The sequence below is a fragment of the Mobula birostris genome, chromosome 19, assembly GCF_030028105.1.
Source record: "Mobula birostris isolate sMobBir1 chromosome 19, sMobBir1.hap1, whole genome shotgun sequence".
In the NCBI taxonomy this organism is placed as follows: Eukaryota; Metazoa; Chordata; class Chondrichthyes; order Myliobatiformes; family Myliobatidae; genus Mobula; species Mobula birostris.
The window spans coordinates 46,892,517-46,915,256 of NC_092388.1; the positions used below are offsets into that span (position 1 = coordinate 46,892,517).

General features: G+C 42.0%; 1 protein-coding gene and 1 long non-coding RNA gene across 2 annotated transcripts; one reads left to right on the plus strand and one right to left on the minus strand.

The window, feature by feature from the left end:
• Positions 1 to 860: 860 nt before the first annotated feature.
• On the minus strand, positions 861 to 13,759 carry gmnn (geminin DNA replication inhibitor). Its single transcript, XM_072283542.1, has 7 exons — positions 13,656 to 13,759; positions 11,847 to 11,911; positions 5,810 to 5,911; positions 4,813 to 4,969; positions 4,634 to 4,716; positions 4,435 to 4,545; positions 861 to 1,385 (listed from the first exon to the last, which is right to left on the minus strand). The coding sequence occupies exons 2-7, from the start codon at positions 11,901 to 11,903 to the stop codon at positions 1,197 to 1,199; spliced, it is 699 nt and encodes a 232-aa protein (XP_072139643.1). The 5' UTR covers positions 11,904 to 11,911; positions 13,656 to 13,759; the 3' UTR covers positions 861 to 1,196.
• Positions 13,760 to 13,779: 20 nt separating this feature from the next.
• On the plus strand, positions 13,780 to 21,382 carry LOC140212575 (uncharacterized). The gene is made up of 3 exons (XR_011889750.1): positions 13,780 to 13,809; positions 17,951 to 19,409; positions 20,816 to 21,382. It is a non-coding gene; the product is annotated as an uncharacterized lncRNA (long non-coding RNA).
• The last annotated feature ends 1,358 nt before the right edge of the window (positions 21,383 to 22,740 follow it).

A 22,740-nucleotide genomic window follows, 5' to 3' on the forward strand; every position in this document is an offset into this window, starting at 1 on the left:
GTATTTGAATTCACTTCAATTGCAATTAAATTGTAGCACACAACCAAACTACTCTCATCAGAAGGCAAGAATCATTTTGATCTTGCAGTAGTTCTTCCAATCAAGACCATCAAAATTTCCTTTACCCCTTTAACAGTTGTACCTTCAATGTACTAAGTTGTCCCAAGAGGACAAAGTGAATACAGACATCAAGTTATTCAAGATTAAAACTTACTATCTTTAAAGCACCAGATCAGTACTACTGAGATTGAACCAGAATGTAAATTTAGTTTTGTATTGCATTACTGTATATAATTTGAACTGAAACTAGATTGTAGTGTTAATGAGATCTCTTGTATTTTCTGAATATCTAAACAGCTATGGCATTCAAGGGTGATTTATGATTCAGTGCTCCCATGGTTCTGAGTGCAATACCAGCTCAGTTTCACTCCAAGTAGACTAACTTGTACCAACCAAATGGGTAACAAAACCACTGAATATCCATCATAAATTTAAAACAAACTGAATGTCCGGTACTATATTGCAATGTTGAATACCAATATATCAAATGAAATATGCTGGAAATGAGTTAGTGACATCCTGTATCTGCAGTGCTTTCTACCCATTTCACCATGATGCTCTTCTGCATCTTCCACTACCACATACACATCAATCCCTACCTTGATTACAATAATTTATCACCCACTAAAATGCAATTTCACTTCCATTTATGAAATGCAGCACATTAATGGACATGGATCACTATTTACATACTTCAACTATTTCTCATTAAAATGAGACAAAAATAAATACACTTCTTGGAAACTGGCAAGTGACTTGCAAATCGTCAATAAGGAAACATTTAGTATCAAATGCCAAGGTGAAATGAAAAACTTTACAAGTTATTTATTAGTGTACATACTAAAACATCGACTAAAAGCACTTACTCTTAAATATACAGCTTTCCTGGAATGCATTTTACATACCAAAGTCAAATTTAATGACTTTGTCCATCATATTGCTACAAAAAGTAACATATGCAATCAACTCAAACATTTCCCACAAGATTAAAAGTCCACGAAATGACAAGGATGGCAGTTTGTACATCTGGCATTGTTTATTGCAGCATCACTGGAAATTTCTTCCAGAACTAATGGGAATAACATCTCCCTCCCTTTTGGTGTCAGCAGCTCAAGCAGTCAAGAAAATGATTGTGCCTAATCTTCTTCCTCAGATTCTCTCAAGGAACATTTGTCATCAGATTCTTCTACAGGTTCAATAGTCAGCTTGGACTCTCTTTCCTCAGCTTCTTGTGATTCCAGCTTCAACTCTTCAGAACCATGTGCTTCTTCAGCTCCCTGTTCTGACTCCAGCATTAATTCATCAGCACTCTGTCCAGTTAATTTCTGCGCAGAAAAAAAATAATGGTTACTCAAGGATTTAAACTAATTCAAATCAAGCAAAGTAGGGCTAGGATAATTAACACAGGACTGATGGTCTGAAGGTGGCAAGAATATCTTGGACTCATCCAGTGAGACCATGCAAGTAGAACTCTGGAACAAGTTGCATTCACTAGCTGAGGTTAAAATAAACATCAATAGACCACAGGAGCCACAGCAGATAAGCAGGCAGATCATGGAAAAATTGCAAAATCCATTACTGTGGTCATTTTAGCTTCCCCAATATTGACTGCGGCTCCCACGTCAGCATTTAGATGGAACAGGGTTTGCTGGGTGCATAAAGGAGATTTCCTGTTGATTGTCCCACTAGGGCTGTGCTAGACTTCATTGAAGAATGAGCTTTGCCAGGTGATTGAAATTTCAGTGAGGGTACATTTTGGGAACAGCAACCATACATGTTCAGCCTTATGTGCAAGGGCAAGACTGATTTTCAGCTGAAAATGCTAACTTGGGGGAAGGCCAATACAACTACTAGGCAGGAACACATACCAATCCTCAGAGGGATCAGAAGTGGAGAGTGAGCAGTTTCAAGTTCCTGGGTGTCAAGATCTGAGGACCTAACCTGGTCCCAACATATTGATGCAGCTATAAAGGTGGCAAGACAGTGACTGTATTTCATTAGGAGTTTGAAGAGATATGGTTATGTCAACAAAAACATTCAAAAACTTCTATAGATGTACCATGGAGAGCATTCTGACAGACTGCATCAGTTTGGTATGGGGTGGGGGGGGGGGGGGGGCTACAGCACTGGACCAAAAGAAGCTGCAGACGGTCACAAATTTAGACTGCTCCATCTTGGGTATTAGCCTACAAAGTACCCAGGACATCTTTAAGGCGTGTTCTCTCAAAGGCAGTGCCAACTTTTAAGGACCCCCCCCCCAGCACCAGAGCATGCCTTTTTCTGTTACCATCAGGCGGGAGGTACAGAAGCCTGAAGTCACACATTCAGCAATTCAAGAACAGCTTCTTTTCCTCTGCCATCTGATTCCTAAATGGACATTGAACCCATGAACATTATCTCACTTTTGAATATACATTTCTGTTTTTGCATGATTTTTAATCTATTCAACATACATACGGTGATTTATTTATTCTATTATATATTGCATTGAACTGCTGCTGCTAAGTTAAATTTCATGACACATACCAGTGATAATAAACCTGATTCTGATTCTAAGTAGATTGGGAGCAGCTGAGTGGGACAATCCACATCTATCATAGAGGCCAGAGTTCAGAACTCCTGACTGGGAAAGGCTGCAAGGTTCAGGAACCATAGATGACAGTGATATTGCAAGTTTAATCAAAGGAAGCACGTTAGGCTAAGAAAGCAGAGATCAAAAAGGCCCTTGAATACAGGAAGTATGGAAAAACAAATTAGAAAGATGAAGAGGGGACTTATCCTTGGCACATAGGATTAATGAGAATCCCAAGGCATATTACACATGTTACAAGCAAGAGGCTAGTTAGGGAAAGGATAAATCCACTGAAGGACAATGGAGGGAATTTGTGTACTAAGCCACAAGAAATTTGCAAGCTCCTCAATGAGCGCTTCATATCAGCATTCACTAAAGACATGGAGAATGGTGAAATTAGGGAACATGTTGATATTCTACACAATGTCAATATAAAAGGCGGTGCTGGGTGCCTTGAAAAAAAACCAATGTGGACAAGTCCCCAGGGCCTGATGAAATCTATCCAAAGATGGAAGCAGGAAGGAGATTGCTGGGGCCTTAGGAGATGCTTATCCTCTATACTCAGGAGGGTTGCAAGATAGCCAATATTGTTCCCTTGAAGGCAGGGCAAACCAAATTATAGGCATTTGAGCCTTACATCAGTAGTAAGGAAACTCCAAAGATTCTTAAGGATATTTACTCGTATTCAAAGGCTATAAAATAACTATAGCAGATTAATGCACACATTGAAGAGTTTATATTACACACTATTTCAGTAGTGCAAATTGTAGACATGCTTGAAACAATCTCCCCAAAGCAAGAAATTACAGAATAGCAGCAACAGGCTCTTTGGCCCAATATCCAAGCTGAGCATCAAGTGTCTTTCTATATGAATCCCACTTATCAGCACTTGATCTATTATCTTCAAATGCCAATCTAGATGCCAAAATGGTGAGTGTACCTGCCCCCTCTCAGGCACCCAATTCTGAGATCAGCACAAGTGGTTAAGGGACTAGTTGTTCAGGGATGCATTAGAAGTAACATTCAGCAGGGAATATAAGAGGGGAGGAAAATAATAAGGTACAATAAAACCAGATGTTCCCAAATTCCTGGAAATTTGCACCCAAGTTCTACTAGTGGACATTTGCTTTAACTGTTACTGAGCAATTTAGTGTAACATAAGAATTGTATGATAAAAATGTCAAGCCATCGTTAAATGCTGGAATAATCCAGAACTTTTATAAAATTACTTCATTGCTTCAACTGTTTTATGAGCTGTTGATACTTAAATTTAAAATTCCTTTAACAGAAATCATATGGCATGAAATTACCCCAGGAATTAAAATTGCATTATGAAAAATTCATATTTATAAACTTGAAAATTTGAAAGATGAAAATTTTAGATGAAGTTTTAAAGCCACAGGTTCAATTCCAATCAGTGTATAACAAGTATTTCTGGTACAAGTGCTAAAACCAAGCTTCAAATGTCCTTATCCAGGCTTTATATATTTATTTTATTTTAGAGTACAGAACAGAACCATCTGGCCCAACAAACCATGCCACCCAGCAACCCATCTATTTAACACTAAGCTAAAGACAGGATAATTTACAATGATTAATTAACCTACTAACTGGTAGGTCTTTAAACTGTTGGAGGAAGAAACTGGTGCATTGAAAAATTACACATGGTCACAGGGAGAACATACAAACTCCTTACAGAAGACACTGGAATTGAACTCTGACACTGAGCTGTAATAGCATTACATTAACCACTCCACTACTGGTGTTCAATGACAAACCACCCAACTCAGAAATCTACTCACCTCAATCATATCAGCCATGTACTGTACATGTTCTGCTAATTCCATTAAGTCTTGGTTCTCTTTCTGCAACTTCAAAATATCTTCATCTTTAAGTTCAATTTCTTTGTGTAACTGTAAGTAGAAGAGTGCATTTCAATCATTTCCAAATTTTAGTATTCAGATGGCAGATGAATGATTAGATAATATCAATAGTACTTACTCTTTCATTTTCTTGCAAAACCTGGAAAAGGGCTTTTCTCCGCTCCTCTGCTAGCTCCTTCCAGTACAGAGAACTAGGATTTGCTGCAAATGCCAAATCATAAAATTTAATCTGCTGTGGAAAGTTAAAAGCCAAGATGCTTGTATTTCCAAATGTTGTAACAGAACCAGAACACTTACACTTAACAAGAAGTTGGTAAGCTTCTTTTGTCATATCAGTCCCTGAGTTTTCATTGTTGCACCCTGCAAAGTCTTGAGGGATCTGTGTGCGTGATTTCTTGCAGCTCTTTGGTTGATCATCATTCCAGTACTTTCTTTTAGGAGACTGCTTGTGGGACTACAAAACAAATACAACACAAAGAAGCTGGAGAAACTCAGTGGTTCAGGCAAGGAAACTGACAGTCAACTTTGGTGTTGAGACCATTCAGCAGACAAATCATCACCTTTATTCTATGCTTTTGCTTTAAAATTCACTGGCCATTTTATTAGGTACACCTGCACATTAATGCAAGTATCAGCCAACTATGTGACAGCAACTCAATGCATGAAAGCATACCGACATGTTCAAGTGTTTCAGTTGTTCAGACCAAATATCAGAATGGGGAAGAAATGTGATCCAAGTGACTGTGGACTGACTATTGGTGCCAGAATGGATGTCTTCAGCATCTCAGAAACTGATTGATCTCCTGGGGTTGTCACACAAACAGTCTCTAGTTAACAGAGAATGGCCTGAACAAAAAAAAACATCCACTAAGTGGCAGTTCTGTGGACGAAAATGCCTTGGAGATCTCAGGAGAACAGCCACTGGTTCAAGCTGACAGGAAGGCAACAGTAACTCAAATAACTATGTGTCACAACAACAGCATGCAGAAGAGCATCTCTGAATGCACAACACATCAAACCTCGAAGTGGATGGGCCACATCAGAAGCACACACTGTTCCAAAGTTCCACTCCTGTACCAAATAACGTAGTTCTTGTTTGTGTAAAAGACAAAAAGGAATGAAAGCCAATTACACAAATCAATTTCTACCATGAAATTGCAATTCCATGAACAATTTCCAATTGCTGACTGGAAACTTGGCATAAAAAATTAATGCAAAGCAAAATTAAACACCAAACCCAGATTACTCGCATATGAACATTAAGGTGAAGTGAGGAAAGTTGCATGTGACCTACCTCATTTATCCTGCCAACAAGCTGATCCGAAGTAGCAACAGGTTGAATTACTTGTAATGTTCGTCTTAGTGATGTATGACTTGCAACTCCACTGGTGAAATTCTAGTAGAAACAAAAAACAATGCTGAATATTTATTAGGTACCTTTTGTATATTGGGCAATATTGCAGGGCTCAAGCAAAACTCAGAGGATTGTTCTGAAATATTAACTGAGTTAAAGCTTCTTTCCCAATCTCATCACCTGAATGAACATCAATGGTGATTACAGACAAATGAACAAATACCCATTTTCATTAAAGTCCAGTTAATGGTATAGACAATTATTTTCTTCAAATGCAACAACAAATCACAACTAGCAAACCAAAGCCACTTTGATAGCCCTGCCTTTTTCAGAGACCTCAAGTTCTAGATGTAAGGCAGTTTGTGGGAAAGGAAAAGAACTCATTGTCACATCATTTCCTCAGATTAAATACTTACAAAGGACTTCAACAGGCACTCATTGAAAATTTTTCAAATGTAGTATTTGCTTATGTAACAAAGGTGCTGGATTTCAACAGATTTGGAAGCACTCTGGTCGTGCACCAACAAATGGATGACATATCTGCTGAACACTTCCAGTATTCTATTTTTACTTCAGATCATGTGGTCTGAGGTGGTGGTGGGGGGGGGGGGGGCCTTATTAGAATACGAAAGCCAGAAAAACTCAATTGGCTGAAAAGCCCAAGTCATGAAAAAATTTATCATTTCCAGCAGCGAGAGATTTTTTTTAAGCTACAACTATAAGCTTTGATCAGTGTTACAAGATGGCAAACATGTAGAAAACAGGAATGGATTTTTTCATCAAGGCATTATATTGAATATATAGCACCAAATAAACACACTAATTGTTTTTGTTCTATCCACCACGAAGAGTCAGAAGAGCCTCCCACCTGATAACTACCATTAATTCTTTCCCAGTTACTATAGTATCAAGGTGAGATGTCAACTTGAATCTTGACAATAGGATGTTATGAAACAATCTACTTTTAAATCAATACTACACAATTTCAAATCAATGTGCTATTAGCTCAACCATATTCATAAGCATATTGTTATACAACATTCAATTCCAAAATTAAATGGAGATTCATTTTATATAAAAACATTAATTATGAGGCTATTAAAGCCTGGTCCATTACTAATATTCATAGGTCTGACCAACTTTACTTTGCCTTCCTACCTAGCAGCAAGCTTTTATTTCCTTGCTCATTAGATATCATCTAGCCTTGCCTTACAGAAACTTTAAGTTGACTTATACTGCCTTTTGAACAATATTTTAAGGGCTGGGGGGGAAATCACCCTTTAAAAATATTACCTACTTTCAATCAGTGATCCTAATTTTAGACTCTTCCAAAGAGGAAACCTCCTCTTCACATCCTCAAACCCATTTCACGGCTTTAGTGATATATACAATAGATGATCTGCACACAGAACATCATTAAAAAAGCTACAATGAAAATCAGAACAGAGGATCAACAATCTATCAATGCTGCCAATCAATCAGATCAAGGATTAATGAGATCAGAGTGCTAAATTCATAGCTGAAAGCTGCAGGAGTACCGGGTTTAAATTTGTGGGAGATTGGCATCAGTTTTGGCGGAAGCTGTTCCAATGGGACAGGGTCAACTTGAACCATGCTGAGACCAGAGTACTGGTGAATCGTGTATCTAGGGCTGTGGATAGGGCTTTAAATTAAATAGTATATATATTTCAATGCTAGGAGTATTGCGGGGAAGGCGGATGAGTTGAGGGCGTGGATTGACACGTGGAATTATCATGTTGTAGCAATTAGTGAAACTTGGCTACAGGAGGGGCAGGACTGGCAGCTTAATATTCCAGGGTTCCAATGTTTCAGATGTGATCGAGGCAGAGGAATGAAAGGTGGGGGAGTAGCATTGCTTGTTAGGGAAAATATTACAGCAGTGCTCAGGCAGGACAGATTAGAGGGCTTGTCTACTGAGTCCTTGTGGGTAGAGCTGAGAAACAGGAAAGGTATGGCCACATTAGTGGGATTGTATTACAGACCACCCAATAGTCAACGAGACTTGGAAGAGCAAATCTGCAGAGAGATAGCAGGCAACTGCAGGAAACAAAGTTGTGGTGGTAGGGGGATTTTAATTTTTCATACATTGATTGGGACTCCCATACTGTTAGGGGTCTAGATGGTTTAGAGTTTGTAAAATGTGTTCAGGAAAGTTTTCTAAATCAATATATAGAGGTACCAACTAGAGGGGATGCAATATTGGGGAGAGAGAGGGGGGGGAGAGAGAGGGGGGGGAGAGAGAGGGGGGGGAGAGAGAGGGGGGGGAGAGAGAGGGGGGGGAGAGAGAGGGGGGGGAGAGAGAGGGGGGGGAGAGAGAGGGGGGGGAGAGAGAGGGGGGGGAGAGAGAGGGGGGGGAGAGAGAGGGGGGGGAGAGAGAGGGGGGGGAGAGAGAGGGGGGGGAGAGAGAGGGGGGGGAGAGAGAGGGGGGGGAGAGAGAGGGGGGGGAGAGAGAGGGGGGGGAGAGAGAGGGGGGGGAGAGAGAGGGGGGGGAGAGAGAGGGGGGGGAGAGAGAGGGGGGGGAGAGAGAGGGGGGGGAGAGAGAGGGGGGGGAGAGAGAGGGGGGGGAGAGAGAGGGGGGGGAGAGAGAGGGGGGGGAGAGAGAGGGGGGGGAGAGAGAGGGGGGGGAGAGAGAGGGGGGGGAGAGAGAGGGGGGGGAGAGAGAGGGGGGGGAGAGAGAGGGGGGGGAGAGAGAGGGGGGGGAGAGAGAGGGGGGGGAGAGAGAGGGGGGGGAGAGAGAGGGGGGGGAGAGAGAGGGGGGGGAGAGAGAGGGGGGGGAGAGAGAGGGGGGGGAGAGAGAGGGGGGGGAGAGAGAGGGGGGGGAGAGAGAGGGGGGGGAGAGAGAGGGGGGGGAGAGAGAGGGGGGGGAGAGAGAGGGGGGGGAGAGAGAGGGGGGGGAGAGAGAGGGGGGGGAGAGAGAGGGGGGGGAGAGAGAGGGGGGGGAGAGAGAGGGGGGGGAGAGAGAGGGGGGGGAGAGAGAGGGGGGGGAGAGAGAGGGGGGGGAGAGAGAGGGGGGGGAGAGAGAGGGGGGGGAGAGAGAGGGGGGGGAGAGAGAGGGGGGGGAGAGAGAGGGGGGGGGAGAAGAAAAAACAGGCAATAGGTGAAATTTAAGAGGGGAAGGGATGGAGCCAAGAGCTAGCAAACTGATTGGTGAAAGAGAGAAGGCCATGGAAGTATGAAGGGGGAAGGAGGCGATGGGCAGGCAAGGAAATAACATGAGAGAGGGACAAAGGGATGAAAAATGGTGTGCAGGCATTACGAGAAGATTGAGAAATCAGTGCTCATGCCTTCAGGTTGGAGGCTACCCAAACAGAATACAAGGTGCTGTTTTTCCAACTTAAGTGTCTTATCCCAACAGTGGAGGCCATATCAGAATGGGAATGGAAAGTGGAATTAAAATGGGTGGCCACTGGGAGATCCCACTTGTTCTGGCGGACAGATGTAAATACTCAGCGAAGCAGTCTCCCAATTTATGTAACTACAATACAAGGCATTACAGAGGCCCCACTTAAGACTACGGAGCAGTTTTGGGTCCTTGTCTAAACAAGGATCTGGTGATATTGGTGAGGTCTGGAGGCAGCTTCTCCAGAACGATCCCAGGAATAGTATTAGGTGTGTTTTGAAGGCTCTGGGCTGTACCCACTGGAGTTTATAAGAATGGGGTGGGAGTGAAAAGAGGATGTATCCTACCATGTGGGAGTCTAGAATCAGAAAGCCTAGCCTTACAATACAAGAACATCTCTTTAGAACAGATGAGGGTGGGGGGGTCAGAGAAAAAATATCTTTAGTCAGTGGGCAGTGAATCTAGAATTCATTGCCACATACTGCTGTGGAGTCCAAGTCATTGGGTAGATTTAAAGTAGAGGTTGATAGATTCTTGATTAGTACTGGCAACAGATTACCGAGAAAAGACAAGACAATGAACAGGGTTTAGAGGAAAAATAAACCAGCCATGACGGAATGGCACAGCAGATTCAATGGGTCAAATGACTTTATTCTGCTCTGATGTTTTATGCTCCAACATACTTCTGGTCCCTTATCCCACATTTCCCTCAGAATCAAAGATTGCACTGGAGCCAAAAAAGTCCAATATGTTCCCATTTCAGCCATATCCTCAGTGTGTACCTGGTCTGAGATATTCCAGCTAGAAGAAACAGCCCCTTGGTATCCACCCTATCAACCTGCTAGAATCATGTATTACACGCACCTGAAATTGTAGGTAAATCTTATACTCCAACTCAAATGCCAAGTTAGAGCAACCCAGCACATGCAAAATCAAATCTACAGCACACTGGGTCCAAAGGCAAGTACACGAGATGTAGAAATCTAAACAGTACATAATGGTTTGCAAAGCCCTGCAGTTCTTACTTTTCGTTTTCCATTCTAAACATCTTGCTAAAATACCAAATGATCTCCCTTCCTAGATTTGTGCACAGAAGTGAAATCTACCGCACTTACCCAACCTGCCCTATACAAGCTTACATAATTGATTCTTAACAACCTTCTGAAAAAGTTACTCTGGTTGCATTTAAATATGATAATTGCACTATGCTGCATCTACAAAGTTCATTTATGGATAGAAATACTGCTGTGTTGTGTGTGTTCGTCCATCGTTGACATCGATGAGGACCTCAACACCATTACGTTGGTGTCAAGACTAGCGTGTGATTTGGATTTAAGTGTGGGAGAGTTGTACAGTGTCAGCCTCACTCTCTTCCCAATTTCCATCTGGATCTAGTGGCAAGACAGAGTCAAGACGGCTGGAGATGGGACTAGGCGCAGTAGATGACCAGGACGTCTTCTGTGTCTTGTCCTGCTCTATACATTCCATGACACTTGCAGGGACCGCCTTCTTGACCGTTGGACCTTCCATCGGTCTCGTCCGTTCAATCCACCAGAGTCTGTCTTCACGTGCTAGGATAGACAACTCCCTATCTCACCGAGGGTTTGAGACCCGTCGACTACCCTCACCTGGTTTAGCCAGCTTGTCGAAGCCATTGCCCGGGATGTGGCTGCTGTCACATGCAAACAGCTATGGTAACATCATCAATCACATAACATCAAATGAGTGAATTATAAACAATCCAAATGAAAGACCATTGACAGCTATGATAGTACAAGGCTTACAAAGTTCTAAAGTTTTAAATACTACAGAAATAAGAACTGCATTCAATGCATTTATTACTTTTAAAAATTTCTAACCGGTAAAAATCATTAATTGTACCTACTAGGCCCAAATTAAGTTGTATACTTCAGAATACATTAGCCCAAGCAGTTAAGGCGGGTACCAAATCAGTGTCCTATTCTGGAGTACTGCCTTATCACTGTACCTAACCCAAGTACAAAGCTTTATTTACTAAAGTTGGAATTGATTCATCTTTTTTTAATGATTGATTAAGCTTCTACCATAAAATAGAAAACAAAGGTAGATTAAAGGCATGATTAGGATTGATGTTAGCTGTATTCATGCATTACATTGCAAGCGTGGGAAAATAATTTATATTCTACATGTAGTAACAGAATTCCCACGGTAAAGTTACTTCACTACAGATTATGACTCCCATGGTGTAGGACACACCTTACCAAGCGTGGGAAAGTGCCACACAAAAGGTTGTAGACATCATTAAAGATTAAACCATGCAGCTTAGTAATTTTTCCTCAAGGTGAACATATGCCAACAATGCTGCTTCAGCAGTTAACCCATCACTTATAAAACAGTACCTGAAGTACAAAAACTTTAAGAGTAAGGTATGTTTTAATATTATGCAAATAGATTGACTTTTGAAGCAGCTGTAAATCTGGCCATTTACTGTAAAATCTAAATACCAACAATTTAAAGCAAAATGCAGTTTAAAAACTTTGCCAATGGGAAAGTTTTATTTCCCTGCAAGCAAACCCATTGTAAATGTTCATCCATACTATAGTGTGCTAAGACCATTATCATTACTGGCATATTTACCTTTATGGAAGGTGTGCTGTTATCAGCATCAAATCTGTGTTTCATATTTGTGGTCATTGTTAGACCTAGAAGGCAAAAAGAACTGAAAATGAAATTCAAATAGCCCATCAAAACAGTAAAGAAAAAGCATCCTAACAGCCTTTGATCTACATGTTTGTTTGTTTGTTTGTCATAAAGCATGCATTTGGATTTCAGACCTCATTAGGACCTTGTAAGATTTGTAATGAGATACTAAATTTTTAGCTTCCAGACTAACCCATCCTCTTACCCCTTACCACTGTAGCTTATTTTCTAAACTTCAAAAAGTTACACTAATTGGAACTTCAATACTGAAAACTTGAGTTAAATGACTGTTACAGTCTGAACTAAGACTATTTTAAAAAATGATAGGGCTGTTTTAAGGTATAAAAATGTGTATACCATGAAACAGAATTCCATACTGTTCATACATTTTGTATTCAATCTATTTCCAAACACCTCCATTCAAAAGGGACTCAAGAAATTTACAACTGCTTCCTCAAATCCGGGTTATAATAAGTAAATGGAACACTTTCAGAACATTGCAATGGTTTTCTTTCTGGTAAAGAATGTGCTTTGCCCACATATTGTTCAAAATTAAGGCAGAATACAGTAATCGCTTTCCAATCAGATTTACACCTGTAAGACCCTTCAAGAATGTGGTGCAGTGGATTCTAACACCATTTTACTACTGCTCAGACCACCATTTCAACTACAACAGGTGAAATGTTGCCTTGGACAATCACAAACCAGATAGGTACCAGTGATTAAAATTGTATGAACAGATCCATTAAAATTGAACTAATTACTGTTTTTCAAGAAATGACTCAAGCTGGAATGTCACACTCATCACAGAAGTTAAGTGATAAAGACATGACAGCATACTGAACAGATTGAACAGCTTTGTACGTCAATACGTTACCAGCTGCACTTGTACAAATTGACTGAAAACGTCCCGCCAATTTGATTTTTTTAAAAAAAATGCAGAGCAATTCAAGGATCTAATGTTTCGTACTGATGTCCCAGGATATGAACAATATAGCTTCAGATGGAAACTTCGTTTGGAGGGAAAGTGCTTCATTAGGAAAGAACAAAGGAACAGCAGCAGCAAGCATCCTACACTGCAACCTATTCTAAGCAGGGACAAAACAAAAATTATTCATGGTAATTTCAAATACCACCAAATTGACAACTTTAGTGCATTAGGAGATGCAATGAAATCGTCAAATAGATACAATTCACGAGAGCCCAACAATTCTAGAAGCATCGAGGTTAAATGGCTCAGATTACAATTTCGAATTATTACGATTCCCTTTCGAGCATCCCTCAACACAACTACCTCCATTCAAAACCCATCCAATTGGGATATCTAACTGTATGCCGACGGTGATGTAGACAGGATTAACTACGACCAAACAATGCAGCAGCATTAAATCGTGTTAGTCGAACCCACAGGCAATTACAGACTGATTACAACTACAGGCACAAACGTACAAACCGGAGATGTTTGGTTGGGGGGGGGGGGGTCGGCCAGCTGCCCAGGACAGGTGGATGCCCACTAGGTCGGGCGTGTTAGGATGCAAAGAGAGTCCTTACAATCTAATACGACGCAGAGTTTACATAACAAGAGGCTAGCCCTAACCCACCCGGTCGGGATCGGACAGACCCGGCGCGGGGCCCGGGACCCGCAACCCTGGCCGGGGGAAAAGGTCCACCCTTAATCCCAAGAGAAGCTACTGACCGCCCTCAGTCCCCTACCACCGGTGAAGGGGCTCCACAGCAGCCACTCACCAGCCCACGGCCGTGTGTCAGACCGCACCGGCACCTTCACGCTACCGAGCAATTCCCCTTGCCGCCTTCGGCTCGAGCTTAAAATATCTCCTGGTCACGTGACAGCCGCGCGCGCAGGGAGGCGGGGCCCGGCGACGAGCATTGTGGGCGAAAGGTAAAATCAACGTTTCCTAATTCCGCCCTTGCTATCAGCAGCATATCCCTCACAAAATGCAAGAGCGTCTGCGCTATAAATGTTCGTCCGAGAAGAAGAAAAACGAACGGCAAGAAAAGCCGCGGGTTACGCGAGAGTGACGCAAGTGCTCGCGCGTACAATTTAAACCGAGTGAGGGCAGCGGAAATGTTTGCGCATGCGCGTGCGTTACTGCCTTGGGGATAAACAGCGTTGGAGTTCGGTACAAGGATAACTTCGGCGTTTCTTTTGCTGCTTTCTATCTCTGCTCACTTAGCTTAAATGCACACAACGGTGTCATCATCCTCATCAGGTGCCGTGCCCAGTTTGAGCTTTGACTGTCATGGTCCACATACTCCTGTTTCGGGTCAAGTGGATCAATTCATTGGCATTCATTTACAGTTCTCTGGCTGCTGTCTCCATCATCATTTGTCTTTGTCCTCCTCTTGCTTTCTTCCCTTCAATCTTTCCCATTATTACCGTGCATTCTAACTCCTCTTTCCTAGTCACATGTCCAATGAAGTTACGTTGCCTTCTGATGATCTCATACATTATTTCTCTTTTTGTGTTTGCTCTGTTCATGACATCCTCAGTAGATATTCGTTTTGTCCATGATATTCTTTGCATCCTCCTCAAAAACCACATCTCTGCTACTTCAATTCGTTTCCTCATGTTACTAAATATCGCCCAACATTCTGAGCCATATAACATAACTGGATATGTAATATTGATGTGACTCGGTGTACAACCAACCAACTTTTATTCACCAGACTTCCATTTTTTAAACCCTTTTTCCACGTCCTGACGTCATACGCACTTTGATGCTACGAATACTCACACAATATATTACATCCCCCTTCTCAAGATTTTTTTTACAACACTGTGAATTACCAAAACAATGCCTCTAGGTATGCCCTTCTTAGACTGCAACAACCATGACATAAACTAAAAAAAACTTACCTTCTTGTACTGTATTCTGCATTGTATTTTACAATACTAACAGCAGTGTATTTTCTTTTACTAACATGGACTAATAAACCTTTTAATTCACACCTTGGAACTTATGACATATGTGACTTTGCCTCAAACTGTATGTCTAGTCTCTGTATCGAGCTGTAAGTTTGACTTGTGTCCCAGACTGTGTGTGATATAACTGTGACTGTGCTTGTCCTTCATCCGTGTCAGTCTCTCGAGTGATCTCTGTGTCTTTGCGGTCTGCATCATTCTTGGTGTCGTTTGTTTCCATGTCTGTATCTGTGGAAATGTACTGTGCATCTGTACGTGGAAACTCACTCTCGCCTGTCTTCAGCAGATGCTTCCTGTTCCTCCCGTAGACTCTTCCATCTGGTGTGCGAACTATGAAGGATCTTGGTTGCTGATATCTGTTCACAACCACAGCTGGTTGCCAAGTGTCTCCTCTCTGTATTCTGACATTTTCACCTGTATGTAGATCTGGCAACTGGCTGTATAGTAGCTCTTTTGCATTATTTTTGCTTGTACTTTTGCTTGTCATGTACTTGAGCATTACCTTCAGGAGTCAGTAGAGTTGTGGATGTTGGCAGTTTGGACTTCAGACGACGTCCCATCAACAGCTGCGCAGAAGAGAACCCCACACCCTCAATCGGTGTGTTGCAGTATTCAAGCAGAGCAATGTAAGGGTCACCGTTGCTGCTATGTGCCTTCTTGAGCATGTTCTTGACAGTTTGTACAGTTCTCTCTGCTTGTCCATTAGACTGAGCGTGCCCTGGACTAGAAGTAACATGTTGAAATTCCCAGCTTTCTGAGAACCCTCTGAACTCACCACTGGCATATTGTGGACTATTGTCACTAACGACAATATCTGGAATACCATGTCTTGCGAATGTCAACTTCATTGCGGTAATGACACCTCGACTGGACGTGTCACTTAACTTGGTGATCTCCGGATATTTTGAATAGTAGTCCACACAAAGCAGATATTCTGTACCATTGTAGTGAAAGAGATCTGTGCCAATCTTCTCCCATGGTCTTCCTGGTAGTGGGTGGGGAAGCAGAAGCTCTCTTGGATTGCTGTTTTTGTTTTCATTACAGACAGCACACTAAGACACAATGTCCTCTATCTGAGTTGACATGCCTGGCCAATAGAGAATGTTCCTTGCTCTTTCTTTACATTTCACTATCCCCAGGTGTGACTCATGAACTCTGTTGAGCATTTCCTGTCTCATTTGGTTTGGTACGATGAGTTTTGCCGTTTTGAACATTAGTCCTGATGCATAGCTGATTTCCTCTTTAAATGTCCAGTATTTCTGCATTTCCTTTGGAACATCTTTTCTTTCTGTTGGCCATCCATTCATTGTAATGTCTCTTAGCATTTGCATTTCAGGATCGTCTGCAGTCGCTTTCCTGAACATGTTCAACTTCTCCTCAGAGATGGGTAGCTGAGGTGTAACCCAGTTGACCTCCAGCTCTCTTCCTAGCAACTCTTCCTTTTGCTCTTTGAGGTAAGCACGGCTCAAAGCATCAGCGATGTACATTTCTTCTCCTGGCTTATAGGTGACTGTGAGAGCATACCTCTGTAGCCTGAGAAGCATCCTTTGCAGCCTCATAGGAGCTTGGTGGAGTGGCTTTTTGAAGATGCTCTCAAGTGGTTTGTGATCACTCTCAACCTGGATTTCTTTGCCATATACATATTGGTGGAACTTCTCACACCCATAAACTATGGCGAGTAATTCCTTCTTGATTTAAGCATATCAGCGTTGCCAGTCCGTAAGTGCTCGTGATCCATACGCCACAGGCCTCCCATCCTGCAGTATAACAGCTCCTATTCCCTCCGAACTGGCATCCACAGACATCGTCACTGGTTTATTGACATCATAGAACTTGAATACTGGTGCATTGGTAACCAACTGCTTCAATGTGTCAAAACTTTTCTTTTGTTTGTCTTCCCAATGCCATTCAGTGTTGCTCTCTAGTAGCTTTCGGAGTGGAGTGTTGACCTCTGATAAGTTGGGAATGAATTTGTCAAGATGCTGTATCATGCCCATGAACCTTAGTTCATAGTTCTTGCTTGTCTTTGGGTGGTGGTAGCCGTACCACAGCTCTGACCTTTTCATCATCTGGTTTTAGCCCATCAGCGCTGAGCACATGACCTATATATTTGATCTCTGTAGTTCTGATCTTACATTTACTTTTGTTCAGTTTTAGGTTGTACTCACACGCTCTCTCCAGGAGCTTCCTCACTCTCTGATCATGTTCCTCAATTGTGTCACCCCATATCGGCAAATCACCAATGATGTTGACCACCCCGTCGAGGTCTTCAATCATTTGTGCCACGGATCTCTGGAATACCTCTGATGCAGAAGAAATCCCAAAGGGTAGACGCAGGAAACGATATCTCCCTATGGGCATGTTGAAAGTGCATAATTTGGAACTTTCTTCATCCAGCTTGATCTGCCAGAAGCCTTGATTTGCGTCTAGTACTGAAAAATATTTTGCATTAGGCATGCGGGAGACAACCACTTCAACCGCGAGCAGTGGGTAGTGCTCTCTTTTGATGGCTTGGTTGAGATCTTGTGGATCCATGCAAATCCCCGTCTTTTTTTCTGTGACCACTGTCACCATACTATTCACCCAGTCGGTCGGTTCTATTTGTCTTGTTATGACTCCCATCTGTTCCATTCTGTGTAGCTCCTCCACTACTCGATCCCTGAGAGCTACTGGAATCTTTCTCAGGGCATGCATGACTGGTGCAATAGTTGGATCAATCTTGATATGGTGTTTCCCTGGTAAACATCCTAATCCAGAAAACAAGTCATCAAAGTCTTTGAGAATGTCATTTTCTTTTTCAACACCATAGATTCGCTTCACCAGGCCTAGCTTTGTGCATGTTGCTTTGCCCAGTATTGCTGAAACATGTTGCTGCACTATTTCAAACTCGATCTTGTATTTTTGACCTTTGTAAAAATCAGGTGAGTGCTTTTTTGCCTAGTGGCGCCGTCTTGTGGCCAAAATATGCAACAAGCTTACAGGTGGATTTTTCCAGTCTTCCTCTGATGTCCAGTGAGTTGAATGTTTCTGCCGACATTATATTGCACTTTGCCCCAGTGTCAAGCCTAAATGTCACTTTCCTCCTGTTTATTTTCAGGTCTTGGGTCTGTGATGAGAATACACATAGATAAGATGTTAGCTGTCCTGTGTGATCAGCAGTTGGTCTGCCACCTGTCTTCAAGAGAGAGATAAGGAACACAATGAAACAGCATCTGGAGATGTGTAATGAAGGGACGGGAGAGAGAGAACTGTCTGGAGCGGCTCCCCCTTTGAACCCTGAACTGTTTGAAGTGATGGACAGGCGATACCCCAGCAGGGGAATAAAAAGGGACAGGTTCGCTAAGGCAGGACACACACGACACCCGAGGTAACGAGACCCTGGAAGCGGTGCGCCTCTCACGAGTCGGTGGGAAGTACCGGACAACGCACAGGGTGGAAAGGTACGATCAGCGGGAACCCGGTGTGTGTCCGCCCTTGCTTGGGTGCCGAGTTCACTGCAGAGGATCGACTGCATCTGGAGGAGGGGGTCACAGTCGATGACCTCAGGTGACATCACAAAGGACCCGCCCGAAAGCTGCTTGTGAGCCATATCGCCGGTCTGTGAGTGGAAGCCGTGTCTGAATGATCAGTCGTTCCCTTTCTCTCTCTCTCTCTCCCCCCACGTTGTCCATCGTCATGGCAACGATTACTGCGAACTGAACTACTAAATTGGACTGAACTTTGTGTCACTTTGAAATTGGTCATTTATCCCTAGACAACGATAGAGCTTGATTGATGCTGTTATCTTAATTCTGTGCACATGTGTGTTTATCATTGCTGAACTGTTGCATTTATTATCCTTTCGATTACTGTGTTGCTTGTTTCTTTAATAAAACTTTCTTAGTTCTAGTAATCCGGACTCCAACTGAGTGATCCATTTCTGCTGGTTTGGCAACCCAGTTACGGGGTACGTAACAGGTCCAATCATCTTCATCCTCCATCTCTGCATTGTCAATATTCTTGATGCATACCTCCTGTTCCACTTCAACTGTGCCAATGAACATGTCACTGTTGCCCTCACTCTGTTCCACAGTGTGCATTTTCCTTGCGTGCTCTTTCGATTTGCACATCTTTGCAAAGTGATTTCTTTTCTGGCATAACTTGCATGTCTGACCAAAGGCTGGACATTTTCTGTATCCATGTTTATAACCACACCTGTTGCAATTAACTTCCTTTTGATCATCCTGTGGAGCTGGCTTTGTCCTACTCTTGTTAGTTTTCACAGTTTTTATTTTGTGCACTTCAATCTCTTCATTGAGCACTTTGACCTGACTTGACGTGATCTCGCTTGCACGGAAAACATCAATCGCCTTTTCTAATGTAAGATCTGCCTCTCTCAATAGCCTGCCTCTCACTTGATCACCTCGTATGCCGCATACAATGCTGTCACGTATTAAAGAGTCATGCAGTTGTCCGAACTCAAGAGTCTTTTGCCTTGCTCTTCAAATCTGTTACGTAGGCGTCTATGGTCTCCGTTGGTCCTTGAGCCTTCGTGAAAAACCGGTGTCGAATGAACGGTAAGTTTTTTCTCAGTTCGCAGTAATCTTGAAACTTTTTTTTCAGCACTTCAATTTTTTCTTGCTCATCATCTTGGAAGACAAACGTGTTGCAAACCTTTATTGCTTCCTCTCCTGCTATGTGCAGAAACATAGCACATTGCACTTTCTCCGTCTTCCCAGCTAGGCCGCTAGAGGTGCAAAACAGCTCAAACCTCTGGATCCATATTTTCCAGTTCTCAGCAAGATTACCTTGTAAGCTTAGACTTGACGGTGACTGTAACTGTGACATCTTTTACGTGTCTTCCCTTCCTTTTTATTTTTCGCGTTTTCTTCTGACACCATGTAATATTGATGTGACTTGGACACCACTGTAGATTGAACAACCAACCTTTATTCACCAGACTTCCATTTTTTTAAACCCTTTTTCCACATCCTGACGTCATACGCACTCTGATGCTACGAATACTCACACAATACATTACAGATGAATGTAACATTTCAGTACTCTGAGGAGGGTTGTCATGCCTAGTTTAGTATTGGTCGGTATACTCTTCATTCTCGTAAGGGTGTCTTTTCCCATCCCTATTCTTCTTTTGATATCCATGTCGCACCTGCCATCTGGTGTCACCCAGCTTCCTAAGTAGCAAAAGTTCTGTACTTGTTTTATGTCTTCCCCATTTATTCTCAGCCTGCAGATAGAATTCTCCTCCTTTTTGATATCACCATACATCCTGTCTTTTTGCAATTGATAGATAGACCCATTTTTGCACTTTCTTCAACAACTATATCAATTAAGTTTTGTAGTTCTTCCTCCATACTTGCAATTAATACAGTGTCATCTGCATATCTGAAATTATTGATGTTTACACAGCCAACTTCAATTCCCAAGATGTCTTTTATGTTTTGTAATATTGTTTCACTGTACACATTAAATAAATCAGGGGAGAAAACACACACTTGTCTAACGCCTCTCTTGATTTTCGTAAACTGACTCCTCCATCTATTCTTACAGCGGCAGTTTGTTCCCAGTACAGATTTCTGATTAGGCGGAGGCCTTTCGAATCTAGATCTAGAGTTTTCTGTAATATTTCAAATAACTTATTGTGCTTCACTTTATCAAATGCTTTTGTGTAGTCGATGAAACTAACAAACAAATCTTTTTGCACTTGAATAGCTCATTCTGTTAGTATCCTTAACATCAATATTCCGTTTCTTGTCCCTTTGTCTTTCACAAAACCGCATTGTTCTTTACCTATTTCAGCTTGTATCTTACTTTTAGCTCTTGTCATCAAAATTCTTATTAGTATCTTGGTGATATGACTCATTAAACTTATGGTCCTATGTAATTCGCATTCTATTGCTCCAGGTTTCTTAGGAAGAGTGATAAATACTGACTTTTTTCATCTCTTCTGGTATTATTCCAGAATGGTGTACGCAAGAAATAAATTGACTTCTATGGCAACGCACACAAGATACTGGAGGAGCTCAGCAGGTCAGACAGCAGCTATGGAAATAAATAAACAGTCGACGTTTCGGGCCGAGACCACCTTCGGGAGTTACATGCCAGCTACATTACTGGAGTTGGCCTTAGAGTCATCTGCTACCTTTGCAGCTGAGTCTTGCCCAGTTCTGGAAAGAGTGAGGAATGTGACCCACAGCATCTGTCAATTACAGATATAAATGTCAGTGATTGAGTTAGTGGCAAGTTTATTCGGTGTATAGATTGGAAGGATTGGGGTTAGAATGAAGACAATCTATTTTTTTCTCTATTCTAAGAACTAGTTTTCTCATTCGTATACGTCTGGAAGGTCTTGGCCCGAAATGTCGACTGCTTGTCGATTTTCTTAAATGCTGTCTGAATTCCTCCAGCATTTTGTGTGTTTTATTCTTGGCATATCCACCTCGGAGAAGCTTTTCCCCCAATTACAATAATAAACTATTGGAGAAGGACTCTTGATATCTTGTTTTTTGTGCTTAATTTTGTTTTTCTTGCGAATGTTAGATAATGGATGTTGCAAGTATGTTATTGTGCCTGTGTATACGTATACTTTTGCATATTATAATAAACGTTGCTTTGACTTTGCTGATCAGCAAAAACATGATAAGTCGTTTTAACTTTTTTTTGGTAAATATCACTGTAAGTACTTGGACTTGTGCTTTGGCCATATTGGAGCCTACTTAATGTTCAAGACATGTGCTATCTCTGCTGTTACTTATTGGAGAATTGGGTGTTTTCTTATAACTTCATATGTGCATATAATGGTGATATTCCTGATTTGGATCTTCAGGAGGAAGCAAAGTTTTCTTGTGTGTCACATTGTTGCTAGTACTCATTTGTGAACCTTGAAACTGAACAAGTTGGGAGTGAGAAAGTGGACTGAGATATTTCAAACCTTCAAGAAAGATGCTATTCAGTGATGGGACTATACTTGCTGTTATGTGTGAAAGGGTCAAAACAAACTTTGCCTTTGGAAAAACTTTGCCTTTGGAAAAACTTTGCCTTTGGAAAAACTTTCTACTCTGAACATTTTTTTTTCTAGGATGCTTTTTATGAAGCTGATGGATTGCTAATTGATTTGCAAAAAAGCAACTTGTTGTCATTGGCTACCGAGTAGCATTACAATAACAAAGTAAACTCCTACATTCCTGCTTTAGTGGATAAACTCCAGGACTTCGCTCTCTCCTCCCATCTGGCACAGTGGGAACAGCACAGCGATTATTTCAAACGAACAGGTTGCCAGTTGGCTTTTACTGCACAAGCAGAAAGACACTTCCTTTACCAGTGAGGGGCTATGCTGCCTCTGTAAGATGAGCAAGACTTGGCACAGTGCTGGCTATGGGCTCCGTCTGTTGAGGAAACCCTGTGTAAGACTAAGAATCCATCTAGAGAACAATCAGGGACGATGTCTTGACAATTTTCTGAGCACCAGTCTACAAATTTTACCCTGTCAGCATTAACCACATTGTAGTCACAATCTGTATGATTCGCTTAAGTACCTGGGTTCAGTGAAAACAGAACAGTTTTCCAACCCAGATCAGCACTAAGGGTGTTATTTGCACCACCTTAATGACTTTGCAGTACTTGAAGGATGATTGACAAGCCGCATGCCAACTGGAGCATGTGTGCCAGAGATGTGCAGTATGAAATACTGGGTTAAGGTCTTTATCTCGTATTGGTTAGCTTTGCTAGAGGAAATGCGAGCTTTTGTATACAGATAACATTCATAGCATGTCGATGGGTGTTGCTTATCTGCTGAAAGCCCCTCAACACTGAGTTTAAAGATGTAAATAATGGGCTTGAGGTTATGGGAGCTCTGGGACTGCATACTGTGTCAGTCAATAGCTTCTC

Bases quoted from the DNA above. Each gene is read 5' to 3' on its own strand.
- gmnn (XM_072283542.1), bottom strand. From the start codon at position 11,903: ATGACCACAAATATGAAACACAGATTTGATGCTGATAACAGCACACCT. The intron at 5,912-11,846 runs GTAAATATGCCA...TGTTTCTACTAG, and splicing joins ACAGCACACCTTCCATAAAG to AATTTCACCAGTGGAGTTGC. The intron at 1,386-4,434 runs GTGAGTAGATTT...TTTTCTGCGCAG, and splicing joins ACATGGCTGATATGATTGAG to AAATTAACTGGACAGAGTGC.